We start from the raw sequence: 24,902 nt of genomic DNA on the forward strand, positions 1-24,902 counted from the left end.
TTTGAACTCTTCCTGTGCCATCTCACATGACTGTCTCAGTGTAAATATGTGCAACGTAGGTGCGTATTTTTCATTTTGTTTCACTGCCCACAGGTCTGTAGCTGTAGAGAAATATCAGACAAATTGTGCATGTAGTGCAAGGAAAAGGGATCAAAATGGAAGGAAGTCTGTCTCTCTGCTGCACACAGACATATGAACACAGCCAGGCATTCAGTAAGGCAGTCAACAGCTGGAACAATGCTGTACAGACAGACCTGAAGACAGCTGATGAAAGTTATGTCCTCAATTCAGTTTTCCACCTACAGCTTGTTGCCTCATTGCTTTTTCATTGTTGAGTCATTTCATAAGAAGAGTGTTGACAGTTTGGAGCTTCTGGGGGAGTCGAGGCGACGTGTGGATCTTCTGTAGATGAAAGGGGAGGAGAAATGAAAAACTATAGAGAAAGTAAACTTACAAAGAAAAGAAAGGCTGGGACGAAGAGGACACAGGACACTTTGTCTCATCTCTGACTTTGATTGCTTGTGATTTTAGCATAACACACTGCAGCAATACTGCTGTAATACTGCAATACTGCTGTAAATATTGTTGTCACCCCTGACACTGTTTATATTTTTTTATTCTGGTTGTTTTCATATTTATATAGTGTTGTTTTATATTTATTAGTTAGTATTTTGCAGGTTATTGGGCTCATACCAGGACCAGGGAAACTAATTTCGTTCCACCTCATGTTCTACATGTGTGAAATGACAATAAAGCTCCTGAATCCTGATGTATAAACAATGAAAGCCACTCTTCATATGCTCTCAGGAGGCACAGCGTCCAGGCAGAAGGGCTTCCGGGGCTGCATTCGCTCTCTGCAGCTGAACGGCGTCACCCTGGACCTGGAGGAGAGGGCGAGGATCACACCCGGGGTTCGACCCGGCTGCCCGGGTCACTGCAGCAGCTACGGCTCGTTCTGCCAGAACCAGGGCCGCTGTGTGGAGAGAACCAACGGCTTCCACTGCGACTGTGGCCTGTCAGCCTACACTGGAGTCTTCTGCCATACAGGTACACACATACACAAACTGTGCACGTGTAGGCAAGTCGTACGGTCATGGCAGCCAGTGGGAGGTGATGCTGAGGGTTTTTTTAAAAATAAATTTTAAATAAAAATGCTGATTTAAAAATAAAGTCTGTCTTTCTTTCCCCACTTCGTCTCCTTTGCTTTCCCTCCCTTGTGTGTTCATTCCTCCTCAGTTATTCAACTCGGCTGAGTTATTCCTCTTTGTTCCCTCGTTCTGCATGTTCCCAGGGTCTCTGAGTTCCAGGTTTACCTTGGTTACCTCCTGGGTTCATTTTTTGTTTTATTGGATTGTTTGGATCCATCTTTTTGTTTCGTCTGTTTGCTTTTTACCTGGATGTCCAGCCACTCTTCTTTGTGTTTGTGTCATTTTGGGACATTTTGGGTCCTTTATTATTATTATTATTATTGGACTTTTGTCAGAGAGTCTGACTGCTGCATGTCACACCTAGAAATAAAAGAGCAAACATGCTGAGGGATTGTTAAGTGATGCTAAAAAGCTGCCTTGTCGAGTTTTCTTCATGCTGTTACATGCTGTGTTCCTCCCTTGAAGTTGAACAAATGAATGAATTTCCCTCATTAAACATTTGTAAAGGTTGTTTTTTAAAAATATTTAAAAATCCAGTGTTGCTTACATCCACGTTTGCATGCCAGCCTTCTTTTTCACTGCTTCGGTTGGCTCATTTCTTTGGTATGTAAGCATAAAACAAATGCCGGGCGTGTGCATCGTGTCACCAGCATGTTTGCACAACTGCTGTGCCCTTGTGCACATTAACCATACACCAACCATGCAGGGCTTATTTTATCATATATTTCTCTTTAGCTCAAACAACATTATCAGCGACGTGTACCTTGACCTCAGTCTATTAGGCCCGTCTAACCAGTTTATAACGTTCTGCAGTGTCACTTGATGCCTCCGTCCCCTCCGCTTTGCTTTTCATGTGCCGAGTGGACTCGTATCTCAGCCCAAGGTTAAAGCTGTTGAGGCTTCCTTCATCTGAGCAGAGTCCTTCACTCTGCAAACTGAACTCCTGTGTCTCCATGAGGAGGATGTCTAATATGTCATTTAGTGCATATAGACATTTATTTCCATAGAAATCTAATAGGATATGTTCTCATAATGTCCTTGATAAAAATAAAAGCCTCAGCATCTCAGTTTTCATTTTTGAATGAACTTCTCCTTTAAATAATTTGAATGCGAGTTGTTGCACTACTGAATATTTATTTGAAAAAAAAATACATGTTATAATACTGTACAATAATTAAATAAATATGTACAATATGTAGATGTTCCATTTAACTTTATATGTAGGAGCTGAACTGACACATCAGGTTAAGCTGATTTATACAGACTACGATATTTAAAGTGTATTCACGTTGACTCAACAGGACAGAACTTTGCAACAAATGTGATCCTGTACATTGAACCCATGTGATAAAATTAGAAATTTAGACAGTAATTAAAACATTTAGAGTCAGTTTATTTGGGCATAATGATTTCTGTGAGTGCAGGGGTTGTTGTTTGTGGGTGTGTTTCTGCTGCTGTTTAAAGGTTAAGTATCTGCAGTGGACATTTTACTGCATGTAACACCCGTCGAGAGGTACTTAGCCACCACGTGACGTTAAAGGTTTCATGCAAACAGTGTCCGTTTGGTGTGGTGGAGTCGATTTAAGTCATTTGTTTGATGTTATGTTCGATGTATCATCTTTATGCCTTAGTTCAAAAAAGGACGCTTTGTCCACCTCCAACATCTGCTGTACTTCTCTGCATCTCCGTCGGCATGCCTGAGCACTACGTGGAAGCAAAGCTGAAATGTTAAGCATTGTTTTCTGTCATAAGCATGAAGGGTTCTCTCTTCTTGCTTGTGTGGCTAAATAACCCAGAGCAATTAATTATGAGATTGAGAGTGAAAAGTTACTACAAAATACATGAGCTGAGCTCTGCTAGGCAAACAATTATTCTCCTTCTGGTTATATCGACTAATTATTCGACTGGAAGATAAACAAAAGAGATGCCGCAAATTGAAATGAATGGTGCTCCTGCGGGATAAAAAGTCGATGCATGTGATTTCCCAGAAATCCATCAGTACAGCCAAAGTGAAAAGAAAAGCAGAAACGAAGGCACAAATGAGGGACCAACTGCAGCATTTTAATCCTGCCAAGATTCACTTTCTGTTGTGAAACGATTCTTGCAATTAAGAATTACAAAAAGGTTATCACATTATTGGGAACACTTATGAAACATATGCAGTGTGATATGATGACCCTGCAGAGAAAACAGTCTTTATTTTCTTTCAACTTCATTAAACTTCATTGGTAAATTTTGATAATACAAAGTGTTTTTGAGGGTCAAACAAATGTTCTTCTGTTGTTTTAAAGCAAATAGCTTTATTCAATCAGCTTTCAGATTTTGCTTTCGGCAAGAAAACTGAGAAGGCGCTTGGAAGCTGTGGAAATCAACTCACTAATTAATATATTACGTTTGTTTAATCCGAGCAGCAGTTCAGTCTGTTACTGAAACTATCCAGTGAGCAGATAATCAGACATTCAGTCTGTCAAACTGTTGATCAGCTGTCCAGTGACTCCTTAAGGTTTCCTGCTCATCTCAACAGTCTAAAAGGTGCTTCCATACCTGAATGTGTTTGGCACAGTTCAAACAAAAAGGTGTTGGTCCTGTTCCAGTTCTGAAACTCATTTGTGGTGTGAAAGCATCCAAAATCATTGCGAAAGAGGATATAAAATCTCTGAAGTATTATAAAAGATGGTGAAAAAACAAGGAAAAGAACTCAACTTTACTTCCTACTTCCTGAAAAATTAGTGGAAACCCTTTGGCTCTGAAAAGCCTCTGTTTATCTTTTCACGATCGAGAGTTTTAAATACAGTCTACATAAGCAAAATGTCAGAAAACAAAAGCTTTATGGTACAGTTTTTTTAAGATCAAAGTTTCCATTTTTCATTTTTTTCTGGCCCCCATTGTTTTCAAAGAATATATCTTGTAAAACTAGCTTTTTTATTTCCTTTACTTATTTCTTTCCCCCATGGTCAGCGAAAGTCCATCCTGTGACCCGTCTGTGTTCTCCCTGTCGTCTCTCTTCCTCCAGAGGTGTCGGCCAGCTTCAAGTCGGGGACGTCCGTCAGCTACACCTTCAAGGAGCCGTACGAGCTGAGCAGGAACAGCAGCGCTCTGCCGTCCTCCATCTACTCCGACATGACGCTGAGAGGAGAGAACGTCTCCCTGAGCTTCAGGACGACCCAGAGTCCGGCTGTGCTGTTCTACGTCAGCTCCTACTACAGAGAGTATCTGGCTCTGCTCATCAACAAGCACGGTGGGCAGGCTTTTATTTTGAAGGGGTTTATGTGGAAGATGAACTTCCTTTTTAAAGGTCTGCTCTCCTTCGTGGCTTTCATTTCATCCTACACCTTGAATACTTCTTAAATCCTGTATGTACTCCCTCTTACAGCGAATCACTCCTCTGCATCCTGAATCGTTTTCTCTTCTTTCTGCTTTTTTGTTTTCTCCTCTTCTTCTCATCCAGTTTTCAAACCTCAGAGGTTACGAGTCCATTCGAGAGCCTCTTTTCACCTCCCTCCCTCAACTCTTTTCAATTACTTCTGTCCTCCCGCCGTCCTCTCATCCTCTCTGGTGTCGTCTTCTCCTGAAACCTCCTCCTTCCCTCCTTCCTCTGTCCTCCTCCTCGTCCTCTGCTGTGCTCTGCAGCTTTACCAGATCTATCAGGATCCATCACATGGCTCCTCTCTCTGGATTCACCCCGTCAGCTTCTACTGCCTTTTAATCTGTCCAGCCGGGCCAGCTATTATGTTTTGTCTCTGCTGGGAAAAAAAAGGTGTCCACTGGTCTTATCACTGAGACCTGATGAGTTCTGCTGAGGCAGTAAAAGTTTGGTGGGCTGCTAATGGACGGCACGTCGTGGTGCTCCTGAATGAAAACAGCAGAAAACTCGCTGATGTGTTTTAGAAACTTTTGTGTGAAATAATTAATTTTGGCTTTTAAGAGTAGTAGGAGGTACTTTGAATTTAAAATTACATTTTAAGCATCTGAGAGTCGGATAGAATTGGCACTTTGCTACTAGATTAGCTGTAAATGGATTTCTTCTGGTGTTAATGAGTCAGAGAAAGCTGATGGACAGCAGGACATTAAGGCTTTCATGCTGGCCGTGGAGCCGTCAGGTAAATGCACTTAGACTGCAGTGTCCAATTAAGTCCTTCAGAGCTCTCTTGTTCTGCTCATTTCTTTCCCCTCACTGCTGCAAAACCTCCTCAGCCAAAACACTGAAATTCCTTGTCAGATACTCGAGGCCTGTTTAAGAATACTCACATTTATTATCAGAAACAACAGCTAATTGGATGAGCTCTTACGCCAAGTGATTATTCCTTCTTTCTAAATACAGCTTCGTAATAAAAAGAACGTAAAGAACATTTTGTGTAATTTTAATCTTAAAAGCCCAATGACATCACAGGGCTTTTATTAAATCTGCTGTTAATCCTCTGAATATTAGTAAAATTAATTAGATTTGGAGTTGTGTTATTGATAGGGAATTAACTGCTAATCCTCTTAATATGGAAAGCTTTATTGACTCAGATACTCACAATTCAGATTAATCACCCAAGTGAGAAAATACATCCTTAAAAACAGATAAGATTAGAGAAGACGACCATCAAGAGAAAAAGTTTAAATTGGAAAAACTTTGTGTGTGTGTGTGTGTGTGTGTGTGTGTATAAAGATAAGCTGGAGGTGAGATACAAGCTGGACAGCAGCAGAGATGCTGAAGTGTTGAGAAGCAGAGTGAGGAGCCTGGCCAATGGACAGCTGCACACCGTCACCGTCAGGAGGCTGTCAGACTCTGTGTCTGTGCAGGTAGTACACACACACACACACACACACACACACACACACACACAATTACTATTTACAGCATGTATCTGTTGGTACGGAGAGTCGCATGAATACACAAGACCGTGTTTTGTGAGACTGACCTTCAAATTTATGAAAGATCTGAATAAGCACAAAAATATTTGTGGCTGCTGTCAAATTTGCAGGTTAACATTTGAGGGAAGGCACAGATTTGTGTAGAGCAGAAGAATATTCACATTCAGGGGTCGTCCTCTCAGACTCCTCCGTCTTCTTTAAAAGCTCTGACAATTTTGACCACCGGATGGAGACAACTGCAGGGTTTCCATCATGCTGCCATGTTGGCTCAGGAGGTAAAGCGTGTCGTCCACTCATCACAGGGTTGTACCTCCTGCTGTCCTCATGCTGAAGTGCCCTTGGGCAAAACGCTGAGCCCCAGAATTGCTCTGGACGGCCGACACCCTGCCTGACAGAGCTTGGTGCCACAAATGAGCAAAAGAAACAGATCGATATACAGCATAAATGTAGACATTTACTGTTAAAAAAGACCCTCAAGACCAGATGTGAATGTGTCCCGTTGCAGCTCGTCGGTCAGAAACCACAATCTGTGCTCTGAACAGGTGAAAACAGAAAGAAGAGCACACAAAGTGGAAACACTCAAAGCTGGGTTTCGTGCTCAGATGTTATAGTCAGATTAAGCTAAATCACATAGTGTGCTTATTCTCCGTCCACTCGGTGCCTTCACTTCTTGCGGAAACGACGACAGGATTTCTCAAATGAGAAGAGTCTCCTGTTTTACCAGTTTCCCTCATAAAAAGTGACAGTTTTGGGCACATGATTTGTTTTTCCGCTTTTGAGAAAATGACTTGTCTGCTAGTACTAAATTGTTAGAATACCAGAACTCATGATCGATCGGACACCTGGTAGGTCATAATTTCAAATCAGTAAAAAGGAGGAAACGAACAGCGTCCATTGTCATCAGGGTTGTGCTGTTCCTGAGGCTACGGCAGGACAGCAGGGACAAACTTCACATTGGCAGAGCCTCAGATGAAATATGAGGCATCTTCATCGTATCTGAATCTGCTGTTGTATCGTGTTAACGGCAGCCTTGGATGATATACGAGCTCAACTTCATCTAACCAGGAGCCAGCAACCTGAATGTCTTTATAATTATCAACAACATCAGATGAAATGCAAGGTGACCTCGTCTTGCGTGGCTGCAGCTTCCTGATTCACTGTGTTGGGAGGCTCCAGTGAAATATGGAGGCGCATTTCATCCCGCCAGCTTCCATCACCTTGAATCATATCTTTAACAACACACTGCGGGGACATCAGACGAACCTCGACGAGAGATTCGGCTTTGCAGTCTCCTGATGGCCGGCAGCCTACAGTCTCTGTGCTGTCCTCACAAGTGGACAGTATCATGTCCTCTCCCCTGAGCAGATGTCCGCTTGAAAAATGACTCTGAAGCCAACTTGACTGCAGGCTACCAACACACTGTGTGCTGTGTCACCATGTCCAGTGTTTTTACTCCAGGGGTTTCCTGCTGATTTCACAGCACGCTCCAGTTAGTCCACTCTGTCCAGACACCACAGGAGAAACACTTCAGGTTGCTACACTAAACTAAAACAAATGGTAACAATTTAAAGTAAACTTTACCTGAAGCTTTTCTCTCAGTATGAGCAGGACAGGACTGTGATCAGGTCCCGTGTGCCCACATGTGCCGTTTCATTCTACGCTATTGTTTTACTTGCAATCATTAATAGGTGTAAGTTGTTTTTTTTTAAATAGCTGAGATCTGTGGTTTAAAAGGATTTTCTTTATATTAATAGTAAAATAAATTACTAAAGACATTTGAGGAGCACTATATAGACAAAAGTATTGGGACTCATCTCTTTATTATTGAATCCAGGTGGTGTGGGCCTGTTTCTCAGGGTTTGGACTCAGCCTCTGACCTCCAGTGAAGGGAAATCTTAATGCTTCAGCATACCAAGACATTTTGGACAATGCTATGCTTCCACCTTTGTGGCAACAGTTTGTTGAAGGCCCTTTTCTGTTCCAGCGTGACTGTGACCCAGTGCACAAAGCAAGTAATATCAAAAGCAAAAACCCATTTAAAGCAAATTGGGCTGAAAGTGAAATGTCAGATGTTCTTTAAATCCTAAAGTTTAGTTTTAAACTTCTGTTTTGGCTGTGACTCACTTTCTGCACAGGCACATGGTGAGACTGCAGAGAAGCCCTCATTAAAATCCTCCAGTTGAGAATTTCCCCCCAGACGACTATATTTATCACTCAAAGCATGGACTCTGTCACTCACGTCTCCCACTGAGCTGGCGAGATGAAACACAAAAAAGGGAAAGCCGAACACGGCTCTAAAAATTCAGCTGGCTGCTAATGGATTCCCAAATCCAGAGATCGCCACAGTTTGTGACTTCTAAATAGTGAATAACATAATGCAAAATAATGACACAAAAGTCAAACTGACTGAGTAAAGTTTTTATTTAAAATATCTAGTTAGGTAACAAAAAAAAAGTAAAAGGAAAAGCTTCATCCACTGTTTACAAGAGAAATATGTTGGTTGTTTCAGATTGACCAAAACGCCAGGGAAGACTTCAACCTGACATCTGACGGAGAATTCAATGCCATCAAGTCGCTGGTGTTGGGCAGAGTGCACGGTAAGTGAGCAACGAGGCCTGTTGAATCAGAGCGCTCGGAGTCAGCAGCTCTGGAGGTGTTGGGCTTCGTTTGGTACTTAGACGTGCCAAGTCAAGATTTAACCAGAAGACAGTTTCAGCAGGTGGTGAAGCTGGATTTCGACACAGAAAATTTAAGTTCATGAGTTAAACATTAAACTGTAATATTGTGGGACAGGTGCAGTTCCATTGCAGGAAGCACAGGCTGGACTTTAAGTTCTCGAGCATCCAGATCACCCAGTTATTGATTAAATGAGATTGACAAATGAAAAATCAGATTTGATTCAGATTTTTCCTCTAACTGACTTTCTGCCTAATATTTTCAGACTGCCCTAAGAGCCTCAGCTTAGAAACAATTCACTTTCTAATATGAAGTGAATTCAAAAGGAGCAGAAGTTGCTGATATATAACCTTTGTTATTCAGTAGATTTCACTGACTGATCAAAGCCGTTTCTGCCTTCACAAACTGTCTTCTCCTCAGTCCAAGAGAACAGGAATTCATTTATGAAAAGATTCTTCGTTGCAAAGCGTCACCAGTCTGGTTTGTTTTAATGCCACGTTTTAACCTGCGACAGAGGTGGGGTGAGTCAGTAATTGGCTCCGTCATGGCTCCATCAGAGACCTCAAATGTAATGACACGAAGGCCTGAGAGGCTGCAGTCACAGCTCTGATAAGACGGAGACAGAAACCACAGCGTCAGTTTAAGGAAACACTCACTGGCCATTAGTGGTAAAACTTATATCTATTTAACATGGCTGTGGTCAATACCATCACATGATACTGAGTAAGAGAATTCATCCTTACAGTTTCCCCTGGTGTTTCGTAGTTTCTTACTCAAGCTGACCTTTGCTACTATTGTAACAGCTGTGCAGTTTAAAATACCTGCAGCAGTTTCTTCTTGATGCATCTTGAGTGAGTGAGTGAGTGATCAGCTGTTTGGTTGTCTCCAGTGCGTGAATCTCTTCCCACACAAGCCAAGTAAATCAGTGCTCATTTTGGCCTTGTACATCAGAACCTAAAAGCAACTAAATTTCACCATCAAACACAGTGTGTACTCTACACTTCTCATCCAGGACAAACTGTGTCAGGATATTTTGTCCTTCTGGACGTCGAGCTGCAGGACGTAACTCAGCTCAGTGTGTTTTAACCCCGTCATGTCAGTGTGGGACCCGTCCTCCCCTCCACCAAACCAGAGGAGGCAGAGAGTCAGATCAGGATCAGAAAAGAAGGAGGGAAGTGGATTTTCTGTTGTCGCCCACCAACCCTGTCATCCATCGGCCTAACTGATGGACCCGACAGTAAAACAGGGAGACGGAGAGGGAGGGAGGGGAGGGAGGGGAGGGAGGGGAGAGCGTTATCAGCCGAGAGGCGCTCACAGGATGCTGCAGTGTTTCCTGCCGCTCTCATCCGCATGCAGATGTGTTCTGGTGAAGCCACAGTCACCTCTCAGTCATCTGAGCAGACACTGATGCAGCTGTTTACGGCGCCGATGTCGGCTTTCACAGCTGCTGTTTACACTGCAGTGAAGGAGTGCAGGGGGATGATGGAGGGATTTAAGTCAATAAAGTGAACAGATAGAGGTGAGAGTGCACATCTGTCTCGAGCAGTGAGAGATGCAGACTGGAAGCTGAGTCGCTGACAGTTTGTCTACCTTAATGAGGCTGTCGAATGTGTGCGTGTTTGGCTTTCGGACTGGATGATTTTGAGCTTTATGGATCCTGAGCTGATGTCAGTTTGTGTACTGCTGTTCCTCCCAAAGTAAACAAACTGCATACAGTATAGAGCAAAGCATCGTTAAAGGGTGAACAGCAGTGAGCTCAGCATAAGGAATGAACGACTTGTGAAGATGCTTTATCAGTTGAAGAAGTTCATTGCCACCAAACGTTCTCATGAGGGAGAACACGCGTCATTGAACCTGTCAGCATACATCATGGCCATGAGTATGTATCGAGTTAAGGTGAGGCAAAGTTGGGTTGTGGGGGTCCCCATTATCCCAGACAACGACTGAGTTCCCTGAATCAAGACAGTGAAACCCCTCCAGACCAATTTAGATCAAGTCTTGCAGGATAATTGGAGGACCTGCCAGGATGTGAATAAGTGGGAAAAGCCTGTCACCCTCTTCATTCCCATGAGTAGATGATAATCAGATGTCACTGCACCAGCACAGCTCACATGTTGTAATTCACCGTGTGGCAAGAAAAAAACAAAAACACAGATAAGCTACCGAAATGTGAGAAAGTGAACCAGTAAATTAGATTAAAATAAATGTCAAATGAGTTCATCCGTTTATCACGTCAGATTTAAACAGCACGGATATTCATACGTAATATTAAATGTATTATTAAATGTATTGAGATTCTATTCTGCTGATGTGATGACATTTCACAGCACAATAAAATCTACCAGGAAGAATCCAGGAAAACATGTGCTTTATTCAAAGTAAGTAGTCGAATTAAGTGCAATTATCTTTTCATTTTAGGCCAGTTCTTATTCGTATGAATGGAAAACAGCACGTATTTCCTGTCTGTCCTGCACAAAAGGAGCGCATTTAGTCACATACTTGTGTTTTGGAAACTCAGTGAAGGTCTCACTCTAAAACAGAGCTATTACCGCTAATCCACACCAAATTACAGGAAATTGCTGTTATTTACAGAGACAGTGACGAGGATTAAATCAGAAGTAAAGTTATCACCAGCTGGTTTAATGTTTGCACCACAGAGAGCAGAAAAGTGTTCAAATGTACAGTAATTGTACATCCTGTCATTTGTGATTTCTTTCTTGCAGTTTACAACAATGACACACTCAGGTCTTATTTCATTTCTTTCTGCAGGCTCTGATGATTTGGATCCAGATCTGGCCAGGCTGGCGTCTCTCGGTTTCACCGGCTGTCTGTCGGTGGTCCACTTTAACTCCATCAGCCCTCTGAAAGCTGCTCTGCTCCACCCAGACACCAGCCCTGTCGTCGTCACCGGACCTTTGGTTCAGTCCAACTGCGGCTCCTCGGCTTCAGCCAATCCCTACGCAGCAGAGAACACACACCACCTGTCAGGTAGGAGAGGGGAAGGGTTGGCTAGTTCTTACAAATTCATTATCAGACTTCATGATGTTAAGTACAATTAGGCTTCAGTTTGCGGTTTTGTAAAGAAGTCTGTTGTGTGTTCTTCACTGTTCATTTGTAGCATGGAGTCTTCTACTGGATGTGGTTCTGCAGATTTAGTCAGTCCTAGAAGTTTTATTCTGTTAATGTGATCAAATTTCATGAAAAAACAAGACCAAAACCAACCTGTAACTACCAAAAATGAACCACAGTCAGTGAGTCATTAAAGCAGCTTTGGTTAACCTGCCAAGCATGACAAGCAACACTCCTCAGCCCATTCAGACTTTCTGTGCTGTTTTATTCTCCGCTTTGTGTCGTTCTTCAGTTTTAGCTGAACAAGTAGTTCATTTGATCAGAGGCTGACAGGACAGCTTTTACAGTAGTCATGGAAACCACAATGGCTAAAAATGATAAAGCGATAATGTGCATTTCATAGGACAGTTTTACTTTCCACCACAATGTGGACGCTTTCCAACACATGACACTCCAGCCTTTTTGTTTCCATCGCTCTGCTTTGGGGGTTCGATCTGCAGAAGAGCAGCATCTCACTTTCTGTCTGTCAAAGGGACACGAAAAGCTTCTGCTCATTAATCACATACAGCATCCTCCTTGTTTTTTGGAGGCCAACGACAGTGTGATCAATGCTTTAATTAATTTGGACCAGGGAGGGGAGGTTTCCTTCAGGATTCCTTGCTCTCACGCAGTTTGTAATGCTTTTATCAGAGTACTTTGAAGAGCTGATGCAGTTTTCTCCAACTGCTCTGAATGATGTTCTGATCTTGTGGGTTTTTCTTCTGTCTGTCTCTTTCTGATCTGTTTTAGTCAATTATTCTTTTTCCTCTCAATAAGTCTACTCTTTTCCTCTATTTGCACTTCTTGTTCCTTCTCTTGGTGCCACATTTTCACTCTTTTTCCTCTCCTGCCTTCGGCCTTTCTCCCATCACTATTCTCTGCCTCTCTCTGCTGTAGACCAGTCTGGTTCAGTGGGTTCAGGTCAACCTTTAGTCAATGCCATCAGGACTGACTCAGCTCTGATTGGAGGTACTGAATCTTTTCACTGTGTTGTATTGTTCTGGAACAGGAACCTGTCTCACCTTGTTTTTTGTAAGAAACTGGGATATTTGGTCTTTGGTTCACTTTTGATAATCACTGTTGAGCCAGTACTGCCAATACAGATTTTTACCCATCAAATGTTAATATTTAATACAGTTGTTTGCAGAAAAAATCAAAGATTAGGTTTAAAGGTTACTCATCACCTTTGCAGGGTTTGAACAAAGTTGTGGACAGATGTTGAACTCCAAGAAAGAGTAAAGTGATGAGCCAGGCAAGAGTCCATTTAAAACTCATTTAAAACTTTGTTGCTCTGCCAGCACAGATTGATGAAGTGAAGACTGAAAAGGTTCAATCTATAATTGTGTGGACACATAACATGAGACCCAGAAAAGTCATTTCAGACTGTCCGTTAAACTGGTCCGACTGTCTCAGTGCACAAAGGGCAGCTCCCCTAATTAAACCCGTGCAGGAATGACTGTTTGTAAAACTTTTTTGCTATCATCTTAAAAAACAACAATTAAAAACCAAAAACAAACATGATTTCTTTACAATATAACCCAGTATTAAATTGATTTCAGATGTTTTGGGAGTAGTTCCTCTACATTCTTGAAGCTTATCTGATACCTTTTACATGTTGAAATTTCTCGCAGGTGTCATAGCAGTGGTGATCTTTGTGATTGTGACTGTCCTGGCGATAGCTGCCAGATTCCTCTACCGGAGAAAAGAGACGTATCGAAACCAGGAGGTGAAGGGAGTCAAACAGGAGGACAGCCAGGATTTCCCTTTCAACAACCAGGCTGACTCCCAGAACGTCTCCGGTGAAAACCCAAAGGAGTATTTCATTTAACTGGAGGCCCGATGAGCTGATGAGCTGGTGGGTTTTGGAGCGGGAGGTGCAGACCGGAGGTGTCCCGTCATGCCTCAGGACTTTACACTGCACTCAGAGCCGCTTTAGAGACAGAAGTGGCTCCACAGCATGTGGAGGCAGAAAAAACAAAAAACAAAACAAAAAATGAACAATTCACATGTTGTCTTTCTGTTGCTTTGCTGTACACTGAGAATATACTGGTGCAAACAGGCAGCAGCGTTGGACTAATGAGGTGTCGATATCCTTGTTTTAACTGTAAATATGAAAAAATGTAAACGTTTCATTAATGTCTTTGTAACACTCTGGCTAATGTCACTTTGTCATATGAAATATAACGGGGTATTGGTATTTTTTTTCTTTTTTAAATGGTGGACAGAGATGTGAAGGTATGCCCTCGCGGTGGAGACAGACGGGTGCTTACATGTGAGACTGGATGTTTAAATCCTCTGGAAGCTCAGTCAGTCAATCAGACCTTTTGTTGAGATTAAATGGTTTTGTCACCGTCTAACCTTCTGTTTTACAGTGTTTTCAACATCCAGGAGGTTCTCTTTCCACCATCCTTCCCTCGAGTTTTCATCCCCTTCTCTTTGCAGATTAAAGCTTTCACGTTGTAATGTTTTGGGTGGGGAAAAAAAACATCAGAAAAAGATTTGTGGGAGAAATTTCTTTCACCGTATTGCAAAAATGATTGCAAATTTATGATCTCAGTCATGGCTTAAGTTTTAAACCTCACAGCAGCGATAATAGACATTGTGACAACGCGAAAGGGGGTCTCTAATGAACCCACAAAGAATTATCATGCAAAGCTGCAGCTCCCCTCCAGCTGCATGAGTCTTTGTAACAAGTGTCAGCTGAACAACCTGCTGTTTTACGGTCTCGGTTCGCTTTCGTTTTCTGCAGGCAGCTGTTGTGCGCGACCTCCTCAGTGCTAAACTGCTGGCAGGAAATGTCAGAAACCAGCTGCTGAATGCTGCACTGTATTCGCCAGCTAAAGAGCCAGATATTTCCCTGAGAGCGGGAGGAGCTCAAAATCAGAAGCTAAAAGGAGTGAAAACTGGACTGCATTTTGCCCTGGGCTTCAGAACACAACTTATGTTGGCTCACGAGCTGGCAGAATCAAATTAAAAGGGAATATATGAACATTTTTCACAACTCGTCTCTGCCAGCTTGAATCAGTTGTTTCATATTTAAGATTTCAGTCAGTTGATTTGACAAAACTAATGTTTTGGGCCGGCACATGCTTCAAGCAGCTGCTTTGTCAGAAATAAAACACCATGCGATGTATTTGCTCTCAGTGCAGCCAAACAAACCCACTTTAAAAAGGTAAGCACAGGGAGGAAATCTAAATCCATCGTGGGAATGCTGGACTCCACCACTAACAGAAACTACTTTAAAGGAAAGTTTTTACAGAATGTAAATAAACTGAAAGGCTATTTCTGGAAACAAAGGCTACAAAAGGTTTCTCTTTTGTGCATCAAAAAGGCCTCTTGTGTAACGCAGGCTGACAAATGCTTTCTGAAATTTCTCCCATACGCAGCTTCTTCTCTTCACATCGTTCAAACAACTTTGTTCTAGTCTGAGACTGAATCCCAGTTTGTACTCCAGATTCATTTAGAAGAACTTTTGTATGTGAATGCTTGTGTGAATGTTTGAACTGTCCTAGTCATCATCAGGACACTGGTGGACAGACTCAAGCATTCAGTTTATTCTTATCCCACTTCCCACTTTTTAACATGGCGGCATTAGCGCGAAACCCAGTCTCACATGTGGTTCTGCCTTCAAAGCCTCTTGCTTTTTTCCTTTCTGCTTCCACTTAAAAGTTTTCTCCTCCCTGCTGTACGCCGCCTGCTGGGAGCTTCCTTTCCCAGCTCTCTAAATGTCTCTGAACAGCAAAGCTTTTAACACTGACAGCAGCGCAGACTCCACAACACTGTGGCTGTCTGTCACCTCGTTCGCTGCACAGAGACGGTTAATGTGCTTTTGAAATGCTAATCCGCGTCGGTCTGACAGGTGGATTGTAACTCGGTGGAAACGAGAATGAGACAGGCTGATGATCTGAGAGACTGAGTCGAGCACACACAGATGCAGTGAAAACAGCTATTATGATATTAACAGTGAAAATGAAGCAGATCTCCTTCATGTGCAGAGAGCAAACTGCTGAAAGAGGATGAGAAGCAGAAAGAGGATCGACAGCAGCTGTTTGTCAAACACACACCACCGTCTCTCTGCAAGATCACCCACAAAACAGATGGGATTTTAATGACAAAAGTTGTTCAAACTGTAAAGCGTGTCTTTAAATTTAATATTTGTATTTTTTATTTTTTTTACCCCACAAGAAGAGAACTGATGGCAGGCATCGTTTCCTGTCAGCTCCATCAGATCTGCAGCTGCCGCTCATTCCTGACTTCAAACATGAAGACACCAAATACGCCTACACAGAAATCATTGCAGTCAGAAAATCACTGCCGTACAAAGGAGATGGGTGGCCACAGACTCTAATGACCAATTATCTTTACCGACTTCCTCCCCTGATAAAAGGGTTGGCTTGATTCAGCAGCAAAGTAAACACTGTTTGAAAGCAGGTCAAAACAGTGCTGGTTTACCTTTACAGGGCAGAGTACCAAAATGTGTCTCAATCAACCAGATAACATTAAGAAGGAGGAGAATTTGGCTGTTAGTTTGGTTACTGTGGGTTCTACTATCTGTCAGACAGTTGCACATGTACACCTACAAACGGTTTGACATTAAATTTTTAGTAAGCAGGTTTGCTTTGTATGTTTGCAAAGTCTGTAGTTAAGCTGAGTGGTTCACAGTGTAACTATAATAACGTAGTATTGGTGAATAACAGTGATGTCAGTGAGTTTGAGTGACATGGAAACAGATTTTAACCTCATTTCTGTTTGGCTACAAAACTGCTGAAAATAAAATGATTTTTGTTTTTCCCCCCCAAAGAGTGAGTGTGAGTTTCATTTAATTTGGTGGATTCAAACCTCAAAGTATACATGTACATTAACTCGCACATGACATTTGTGAGCGCTGTTGCGTCGCTCGGCAGAACAGATGAGGGAGGTACAGAAGGGATCCAGGAGCAGAGGATACCAAAGTGATCCTGACTCACTCAGCCTCTCTGCTGATCGCGCTGCCTCAGATGTGTGGTCCCGTCTGATTCATTTAAATCTTATTGGCCGTGAGCAAAGACAACAAATGAGGATGAAAACCGAGGACCCTTCACTGATGAAGCCGACATGTCAAACTAGAACATCATGTGAGACGCTCTCATGTTTAGGCAGTGCAGAAATCCATGTTTGAGATGGTAAACACCACTTGGATCTGCCTCGTCCATGTTTTTGTTAACCAATCAGCTTCAAGGTTCTTGAGTTGTAAAGCTTTAATGTGGCAGATGAACTCGTGCATACACATACGTGATCTGCATGTCTATATGTCCACAATTATGAACAGACCTTGGTGGTAGAGCTGCCCCTCTTCAGTCAATGAACTTGTTTCTACCATTTTTCTAAAAGGTAGCTGTTTAAGTCAGCAGTTCCATCCTCATAGAAAAACATGGAGAACCTGTCATCTTCCCTCGGGATCAATAAGGTATCTATCTATCTTGACAAAGCAGAAGGCTCCCAGGAAGCTCAAAAAAAGGCACCGACAGCGAAGCAGCGGTCAAGTGGATTCAGAAGGTTTCTGTGAAAGAATCCTTCACATGTAGAAAACCTGTCTGACAGCCACTTTTCAATACTGGAGGTGTGAGTGTTGGATAATGTGTTGATTAGAAAAAAAGCCAACACTGGCCTCATCTGAGACTACTTCTTCTTGAACACTTCTGTCTTCAATCTGCTAACAATGCAAGGCCATTGTTGTGTTGATTGCTCACCATCTGCTAAAGCAGAGTAAAGACGACCTGAAGTCATTCGTCTGCCATCCCTGCTGACACCTGATCAGTCGTCGCTCTACATTCAGGTTTCATTTCTGATGCTTGTAAAATATAAAATGAAGGCAATTTGAAGATAAAGATCTTCTGTTATTTTATTTATTCAGGTCACAGAAAATTCAAAGAATTACATGTATATCTCACTGGAGATTGATGTGATTTTAAATAGCCAGCATTTAGTGCTGATGCTGTAATGATTCTGATGAATAATTTGCAGCATCACTTCTCAAGAGGGCTCAGCTTTTTAAAATGTGTTTAGGAGGGATGTGAACTGGGTAAATGATTCCTTCCAAACACTTTTGGACTGTTTGCTTTGAGACGATTCCTGCTTGCAGCATCCACATGTCACACCAACAGACTGTTGATGAGTTCTATGAAATTAAGTGTTTTTATGTGTGTGTCCTATTGAGTTCCAGCTATTTGTCGGGTCCTCATTTCAGTTTCATTTTCCATTCTCTTCAGCTATTACTACAACCACTTATTACCATTTCAGCATAATTGCTGTGGTTGCAGCTCCACATTGTCATTATTTTAACGCATTATCCCAGCTCATTGCATATTCTCACTTTGCCACGCTCTTTAACATCTCCTCCAGAAGAGCAAAACACCCTTTGGTGTCTGAGGCCGATGTGCCGATGAGGCAGGCTTCATTATTCCTTGCATGCAGGTGTGGACACTCTAGCGAAATAATTGAATTTAATCTGCTGCAAAGAAGTACCCTCGCCTTCATGTAGTGAGTCTCCACCAGCGCCGACTTCACATGCTGCTTTCATTGCGCAACAAACTGGTTGAACTTAAGTTACTGGTGTAGAAACAAGTATATAGTATTTTTTTTATTTGTATTTATGCTCCTAGACCATTTGTCTACCGTACCAAAACACAGAGGCCATAACATTTGAACAACATTTTTCATGAACTCACCAGCTCTCACAACACAAACTTTCAGTATCCTGTCAACTGGATCCATGTTCAAGCGCATGTTCAAAATTCCTCAAACACTTGCTCTTTTCATTGCATGTGCTGACGAGTTGACTCTTGGTGAAAATCTTTTCCTTGTATTGATTTCTCTTATCAAATCCAAACCTGCCACAAAAGGAGAAGACGTAAAAAGGAAGTTGTCGGGTTCTGAAAGGATTTTTAGGCTCCATGATGATTGATAGATGGATGAGGTGATATGGTCTGCAACTGTCTGAAAAGTTCAGGTTATTTTTGTGAAGTCACAATAGTGTAATAAAATGTTTACAAAAGGTTTGTTAATCTTCTCTTCTGTCCTCATAGAGAAACAACCCAACCACACAATCGTAAAGAAAGAAAAAAAAAAAAGTTATGCTTAAGTAACACACAAAGTTATGAAAATGCAAAAGTTAAAATGTAAATTACTCTCAAGACTATAAGAAGTCACTTGGCTGCAAAGTAGGTGACCTGGTCAATGAGATCAGAGAGGAAGGGACTCATTGCGATAGCTCTAGATACTAGATATAAGCTTTTCCAGAGCTTCCTCGGCACAGGCTCCATCCACTGTTGAAAGTCCTGCATGACAATTGAAAGCTCCCAGAAAAGCTTGTATAGTACAGCGATCTCTAGCTAAGGTTATTCTATCAACTGGACAGATTGTCAGATTGGACTTGCTTTGTTACGGTTGTTGACAGAGATGGGACACTGGCGAGGTAAAAGGGAGGATCTCGTCTCATCACACAGCAGTAGAGCGACAGCTTCTCTGCTTCAATTTGAAGCCTCCCAAAGGTTTTGTCATGACGCTCGGCTGAAGGGAACTGCTGGTAATTATCCGGCCCACCTACAGTTTTTAACGTCAGCAGCTGCAGAGACGTTTCTCATCGTGGAGTTTGAATTCAAACAGGTGAGTAGACAGGAGAGTTTGTCCTACTAATTATCAGCCCACCGACAGAAGAGTTAGTGCACCATCACTCCCCTTCACTTCTCGTTTCTCTCATCTAACAAATGATCTAACACACACTTCATTTCATTCATGTGTGGACTTATTAATGCAGACCATCTGATAGATTTGGTACCTGCCTTGACCAAACAGCTCATTAAAATCTATCAGCACCAAAGAGTGTGATGTCTGTGACCCTGAGAAATAAGGTTGGGAGACCATTCAGATGCTTTATGTTGAAAGGCCTAACAGCTGTGTGCTGCTTCTTTGCAGGAGGTGGGGAAGTTCACCCAGTGTACATTAGACAAACTGACAGCTTAGTCCTTCATTCATGCCTTTAAAAGATACCATCTGAAGTATGTTTGTATGGCATCGTTACCTCAGCTTGATACTCCAAGCTGAGCAGAAAAGTAAACCTTTCCCCACTGAAGACACATGAAGGTGGAAAAAAAGCCATTTAATGTATGTTTCAGATATTTATGGCTGATGAGACCTCTGCAGGTTGAAGTTGGCTTGTCATTTCCTGTGCTTTTTTGGCCACATTTCCACTGTAGCTTGCTTTCAAACCAGTTTTTCTGAAGCCAAGGTAATTTGTAGGTGATTGATGTCAGATTTTCAAAAGGTCTTAAATTCAGTTTGCAGATGTCACTTTGCTTAGGCCAAGCTCTTTAGTCACTACCTGTATGTTATAATTCTGGCAGCACATTAAATACATCTAAATGGACACCTGACAGCAATCATACTCAAGAATTTATAACAGACATGGTAGACTTGAGTGATTCATGGGATGGGATGGGGGGGGGTGAGAGAAGGAGCTCACAAACAGATGCATAGCAACTGCAGAAGTGTTGGAACTGTAGCTAATGATAATGATGAAGTGTACAGAAGGTACTATGGTGACTATGATAATGGTAGAAACAATAATGATAGTAGCTGTACAGAGCAGGAAGAGAATTAAAATAAATTATGACTAAACAGTAGTAATCGCAGTAGGTTTCCAGCAGGACGACAACAGGAGGTCTGACCACGATCCATGGGAACCTGCGAGACGAGAAAGCACAAGGACTCCAGGGAAGAAGTTGAGTTAGTAACATGCATTAATGGGACATAAATGTGTGCAGAAGGAGAGGAACAGGAAGAAAGAGCTCAGCGCATCATGGGAGGTCCCCCGGCAGTCTAAGTCTACAGCAGAATAACTACAATCCAGCCTAGGTCAGCTGTAACTATAAGCTTTGTCAAAAAGGAAAGTCTACTCTTAAACATAGAGAGGGTGTCTGCTTCCCGGACCGAAACCAGAAGATAGTTCCACAGTAGAAGAGCTTGATAACTAAAGACTCTGGTTCCCAATCTACTTTTGAAGACTATAGGAACCACAAGTAGCCCTGCATCTTGGGAACGTAAAGCTCTGGTGGGATAATAGGGAACTATCAACTCTTTAAGATATGATGGTGCCTGGCCGTTCAGGGCTTTATATGCGAGGGGAAGAATTTTGAACTCTCAGCCAATATAGAGGAGCCAGTACGGGAGAAATCTGAACTCTAATGCTGGTTCTTGTGAGTAATCGTGCAGCAGCATTCTGGATTAGCTGAAGAGTCTTTAGAGATTTATCGAGGCAACCTGATAAAAGGGAGCTGATTTGTTCCATCTGGTTTCACTGACAAGTACAATTGTGTCATCTGCATATCAGTGAAAATGTGTGAACATTTCCTAATAATAACGCCGATAGGGAGCATAAAAAGGGTGAATAATATTGGCTATTGGAGAGAACCTTGGGGAACTCCATGACTAACTTGAACAACTTGAGATCAAGCGGATAAATAGGACTGAAACTAGCTTAATGCAGTTCCTTTAATGCCAATTAAGTGTTGCAATTTGTGTAATAAGATGGAATGGTCAATGGTGTCAAATGCAGCACTAAGGTCTAACAGTACAAGGACAGAGAAAAGTCCGTCATCTGAGACAAATAGGTCATTTGTGACTTTGACCAATGCCATATCTGTGCTATGATGAACAGCCAGATTGAAAATCTTAATGTACGCTATCACTATGTAGAAAGTCACGTAGCTGATTGGCGACCGTTCGCTCAAGGATCTCTCAAGGAAAGAAATGGAAGATTAGATATTGGTCTATAGTTGCTTAAAAATTCTGGGTCAAGTGCGTGCTTTTTAAGGAGAGGTTTGGCTACAGCTACTTTAAAGGACTGGGGTGCATAGACTGCTTTTAGGGACAGACTGATCATGTCTAATAGACAGGTGCTAAGTAAGGCTAAAACTTCTTTGAGTAGCTTAGTTGGGATGGGGTGAGACATGAGACATGTTGGTTTAGATGAAAATATGAGTTTAGCTGATGAAGGTCAATGAATAGCAGTCAAGATAATTATCTGCTTCTACTGCCTTTTCTAAGACTCATTTGTTTGAAGGTAGATCAGTACCAGCTGAGGTCAGTGGGTTTGAATTTTGTCTCTAATGATTAAAATCTCGTCATTAAAAACTGTCACAGTCTTGCTGCTGAGGGTTACAGGGTTACAAGGCTCGACAGCACTATGGCTCTCTGTCAGCCTGGCTTCGCTGCTGAACAGAAACATGGGGTTGTTCTTGTTATCCTCAATTAATTTTGAGTAATAGAAGGCTCTGTCCTTGACGATCTTGCAGTGCTATCAACAAAATGGTTGATTTGAGGGGGACTACAGTTGTTGCAATGCCCTGCGGTACTGGGACATGATGCTGAAGTAAATGCCAATAGAATCGCTTCCTGAAATTCAGCCACAGCACTATCAGACAGGTATCCAGAACACATTGTTTTTGGTGGTATGTAGTCAAGTAATACAAATTAAAAAGTTGTTGGTGAGATAAGATTTTGTGCTCTATTTCAATGCCACATGTCAAAACAAGGTAAAGAGTGTGATTAAAACAGTGAGTGGGTTTATGTACACTGAGAGTGTTACAATTTACGAGAATGAACCTCAAATGAGCAGATGAATGCAACTCAGAAAAATTTCAAATTAGTCTTTACTAGAGGCACAGTTCTTTTCACTAACGATGAGTCAACAAAGAAACAATACAAAAATGTCGAAAAGGGGAATCCACAACAAAATTCTGACACTTGTCCAAAAGAGCATTTACCTTTGTTCATTTGGGGAATAAAAAGAAAACTCCTGTACACTGGAGAGCAATAGAACAATCTGATTCTTTTTACTGATTGAATATTTTAGACAAAATGTAATAGTACAACATAAGTATGCAGTTTAGTTTTTGAATTTTTGAAACAATACAGAAATGGCAAAAAAGGGAATCCACAACAAAATACAAAAACAAGACAAATCCAAGGTGGGGGCAGGGCAGACAGAGACAGATGGGGTGTGAAAGACTATGAATAAGGCTTTCAAATAAATGATTGACTTTAGACTTTGGATTGAATGATAGGCTTGGGTCAAAAATGGCTGCAACGCCAGCTGCAGCTTTAGATGATGGAGATCTAATGTTCAACAGTCCACATTTAATTCTATTTGTTGTAGCTGTAGAGGTGTTGGTGTTCATCTTCATTAGATAGCTCCTCTTTTTTGCATTTAACTAGTTTAGGTGGTCGGGGGACAGACAGTCTGTGGGAATTTGGGTGGATAACTGTTCTAATGGAAGCGCAGAGAGGCGTGCAGGACTGCAACTGTGCCTCCTGGTCTCAACTCTGTCTTGTCATGGTTTTGGTTTAATAAGAAACTGTCAGATTTCTAGATATGAGAGCTGTTCCATCCACAGTGGGATGAATTCCGTCTCTCCTAATGAGACCAGGTTTTCCCCAGAAAGTCTGCCAATTTTCTACCAACCCACATCGTTTGCTGGACACCATTTCGACAGCCAGCAGTTGAATGATGACATGCGGCTAAACATGTCATCGCTGGTCAGATTCTGTAGGAATCTGGAGAAAACTAGGAGTCCGACATTGTCTTCACAAATGTTCACATAAATTCAATATTAATTTTAGTGACCTCCGACTGGCGCAGCCGGGCGCCATTACTGCCAACATGTATTACTATTGTATTGTATTTATGCTTATCCTTAGCCAGCAGCTTTAGATATGATTCCACATCGCCCGTTCTGGCCCCAGGAACACATTTGACAGGTCACTGATGTCGCTAACTTCACGTTTGTGACTTTTGAGCTGCCAATTACAAGATTTGGTTTCTCAGTGGGTGTCGCTGAGTAAGGAGAACCTGTTGTAAACTTGAACAGGTTGGGATTGTACCGTGGGCTTGTGCTCGCTCAGGACTATGCTTCCTATTGATTACATGAAGTTGGAACAAAACCAAGATGCTTGTGAAAAATGGTCTGCAACAAGGCCATTTTTCATTTTTATCCCATTTATTGTTAAACACCTCTGCAGCCGATATCTGAAGGTGAAGATAACTCGAGAAAATACAAAGTGGGACACATCAATGAGAACCGAGTTCTGTCATGGGAACAGACCAAGTCGATGTTGCTCTACAGTCTCAGGGTTTCCATTTAAGAGCACCTTCACTCTTCACACTTTCCTTCCTAATAGGAGAGAACGTTGGGCTAATCTCTAATTGAAAAATGGAGAAACAGAGTTAATCTGACAGAACAGCAGTAGAGGAGGAAACTTTAAACATGGCTGCCTGCAGACGCCGTGTACTTTTAAAACAGATTATCCCAACACTCGTCCTCTTCCTCAAACATTTCCAAATTCCTGTCTTCCTGTCTGCCTCCACACAGGAGTCAGTCTTCATCCTGATACGCATCACTCATCACGATTGAGCCACCTCACAGCTTTGCCATCCAGTAATAAATTGATTTTCGAAATTGTTTCCTCTCTGCATGCTCTTAGTTGGAGAGCTGAGGGAAAGGGGGTGCAGACCTTCGACATGGCTGAATGCTGACAACCTCAACTACTGAGCAGGTCTTTCATCAGCTTTAAATCCCTCTGATAAACAGGACTTAAGTCTGGTAGAGAGTAAAGACAGATCATTTCAAGTAGCTCCGTAAGTTAAGTGAACACACCTCATGTTTACGGATTCCAGATGCAGGAAAAGGGTCTCCTGCATCTGGACCAGGGAAACTAATTTCGTTCCACCTCATGTTCTACATGTGTGAAATGACAATAAAGCTCCTTGAATCCTCAACATACAAACAATTCAAGGATAAGGATGCTGTGTGAGCTTCCTCCTGTTAGGAGACCGTGTGACTGGTCCTGTGTCTCAGCAGATCAATATGTAACCCTGCCATGCTCCAGCATTGAAGACAAACAACCTTTGAGGCCTTCTATTTTGTCAGCTTAATGACGTCCTCTGGCACCAAAAGTCAATTCTGACACTTGTCCAAAAGAAGCCTGGAGTACCACCTTTCCTAAGAGCATTTACCTTTTTCATTTGGGGAATAAAAAGAAAACTCCTGTACACTGGAGAGCAATAGAACAATC

The 24,902-nt window shown here is 42.1% G+C and overlaps 1 protein-coding gene across 2 annotated transcripts in view; it reads left to right on the forward strand.

The window, feature by feature from the left end:
- LOC124069513 (contactin-associated protein-like 4) overlaps nt 1-17,026 on the forward strand; it is an 81,330-nt gene extending 64,304 nt beyond the window's left edge. Inside the window, exons 18-24 of one of the 2 annotated variants that reach the window (XM_046408734.1) lie at nt 808-1,047; nt 4,162-4,386; nt 5,803-5,936; nt 8,518-8,605; nt 11,454-11,672; nt 12,690-12,761; nt 13,424-17,026. In XM_046408734.1, coding sequence (XP_046264690.1) covers nt 808-1,047; nt 4,162-4,386; nt 5,803-5,936; nt 8,518-8,605; nt 11,454-11,672; nt 12,690-12,761; nt 13,424-13,620 — 1,175 coding nt within the window. In that variant the 3' untranslated portion in view covers nt 13,621-17,026. The remainder of the gene's footprint in view (nt 1-807; nt 1,048-4,161; nt 4,387-5,802; nt 5,937-8,517; nt 8,606-11,453; nt 11,673-12,689; nt 12,762-13,423) is intronic. The other variant, XM_046408735.1, reaches the window with a different exon arrangement.
- The last annotated feature ends 7,876 nt before the right edge of the window (nt 17,027-24,902 follow it).

Source organism: Scatophagus argus, chromosome 13, assembly GCF_020382885.2.
Source record: "Scatophagus argus isolate fScaArg1 chromosome 13, fScaArg1.pri, whole genome shotgun sequence".
NCBI classification, from domain to species: domain Eukaryota; kingdom Metazoa; phylum Chordata; class Actinopteri; family Scatophagidae; genus Scatophagus; species Scatophagus argus.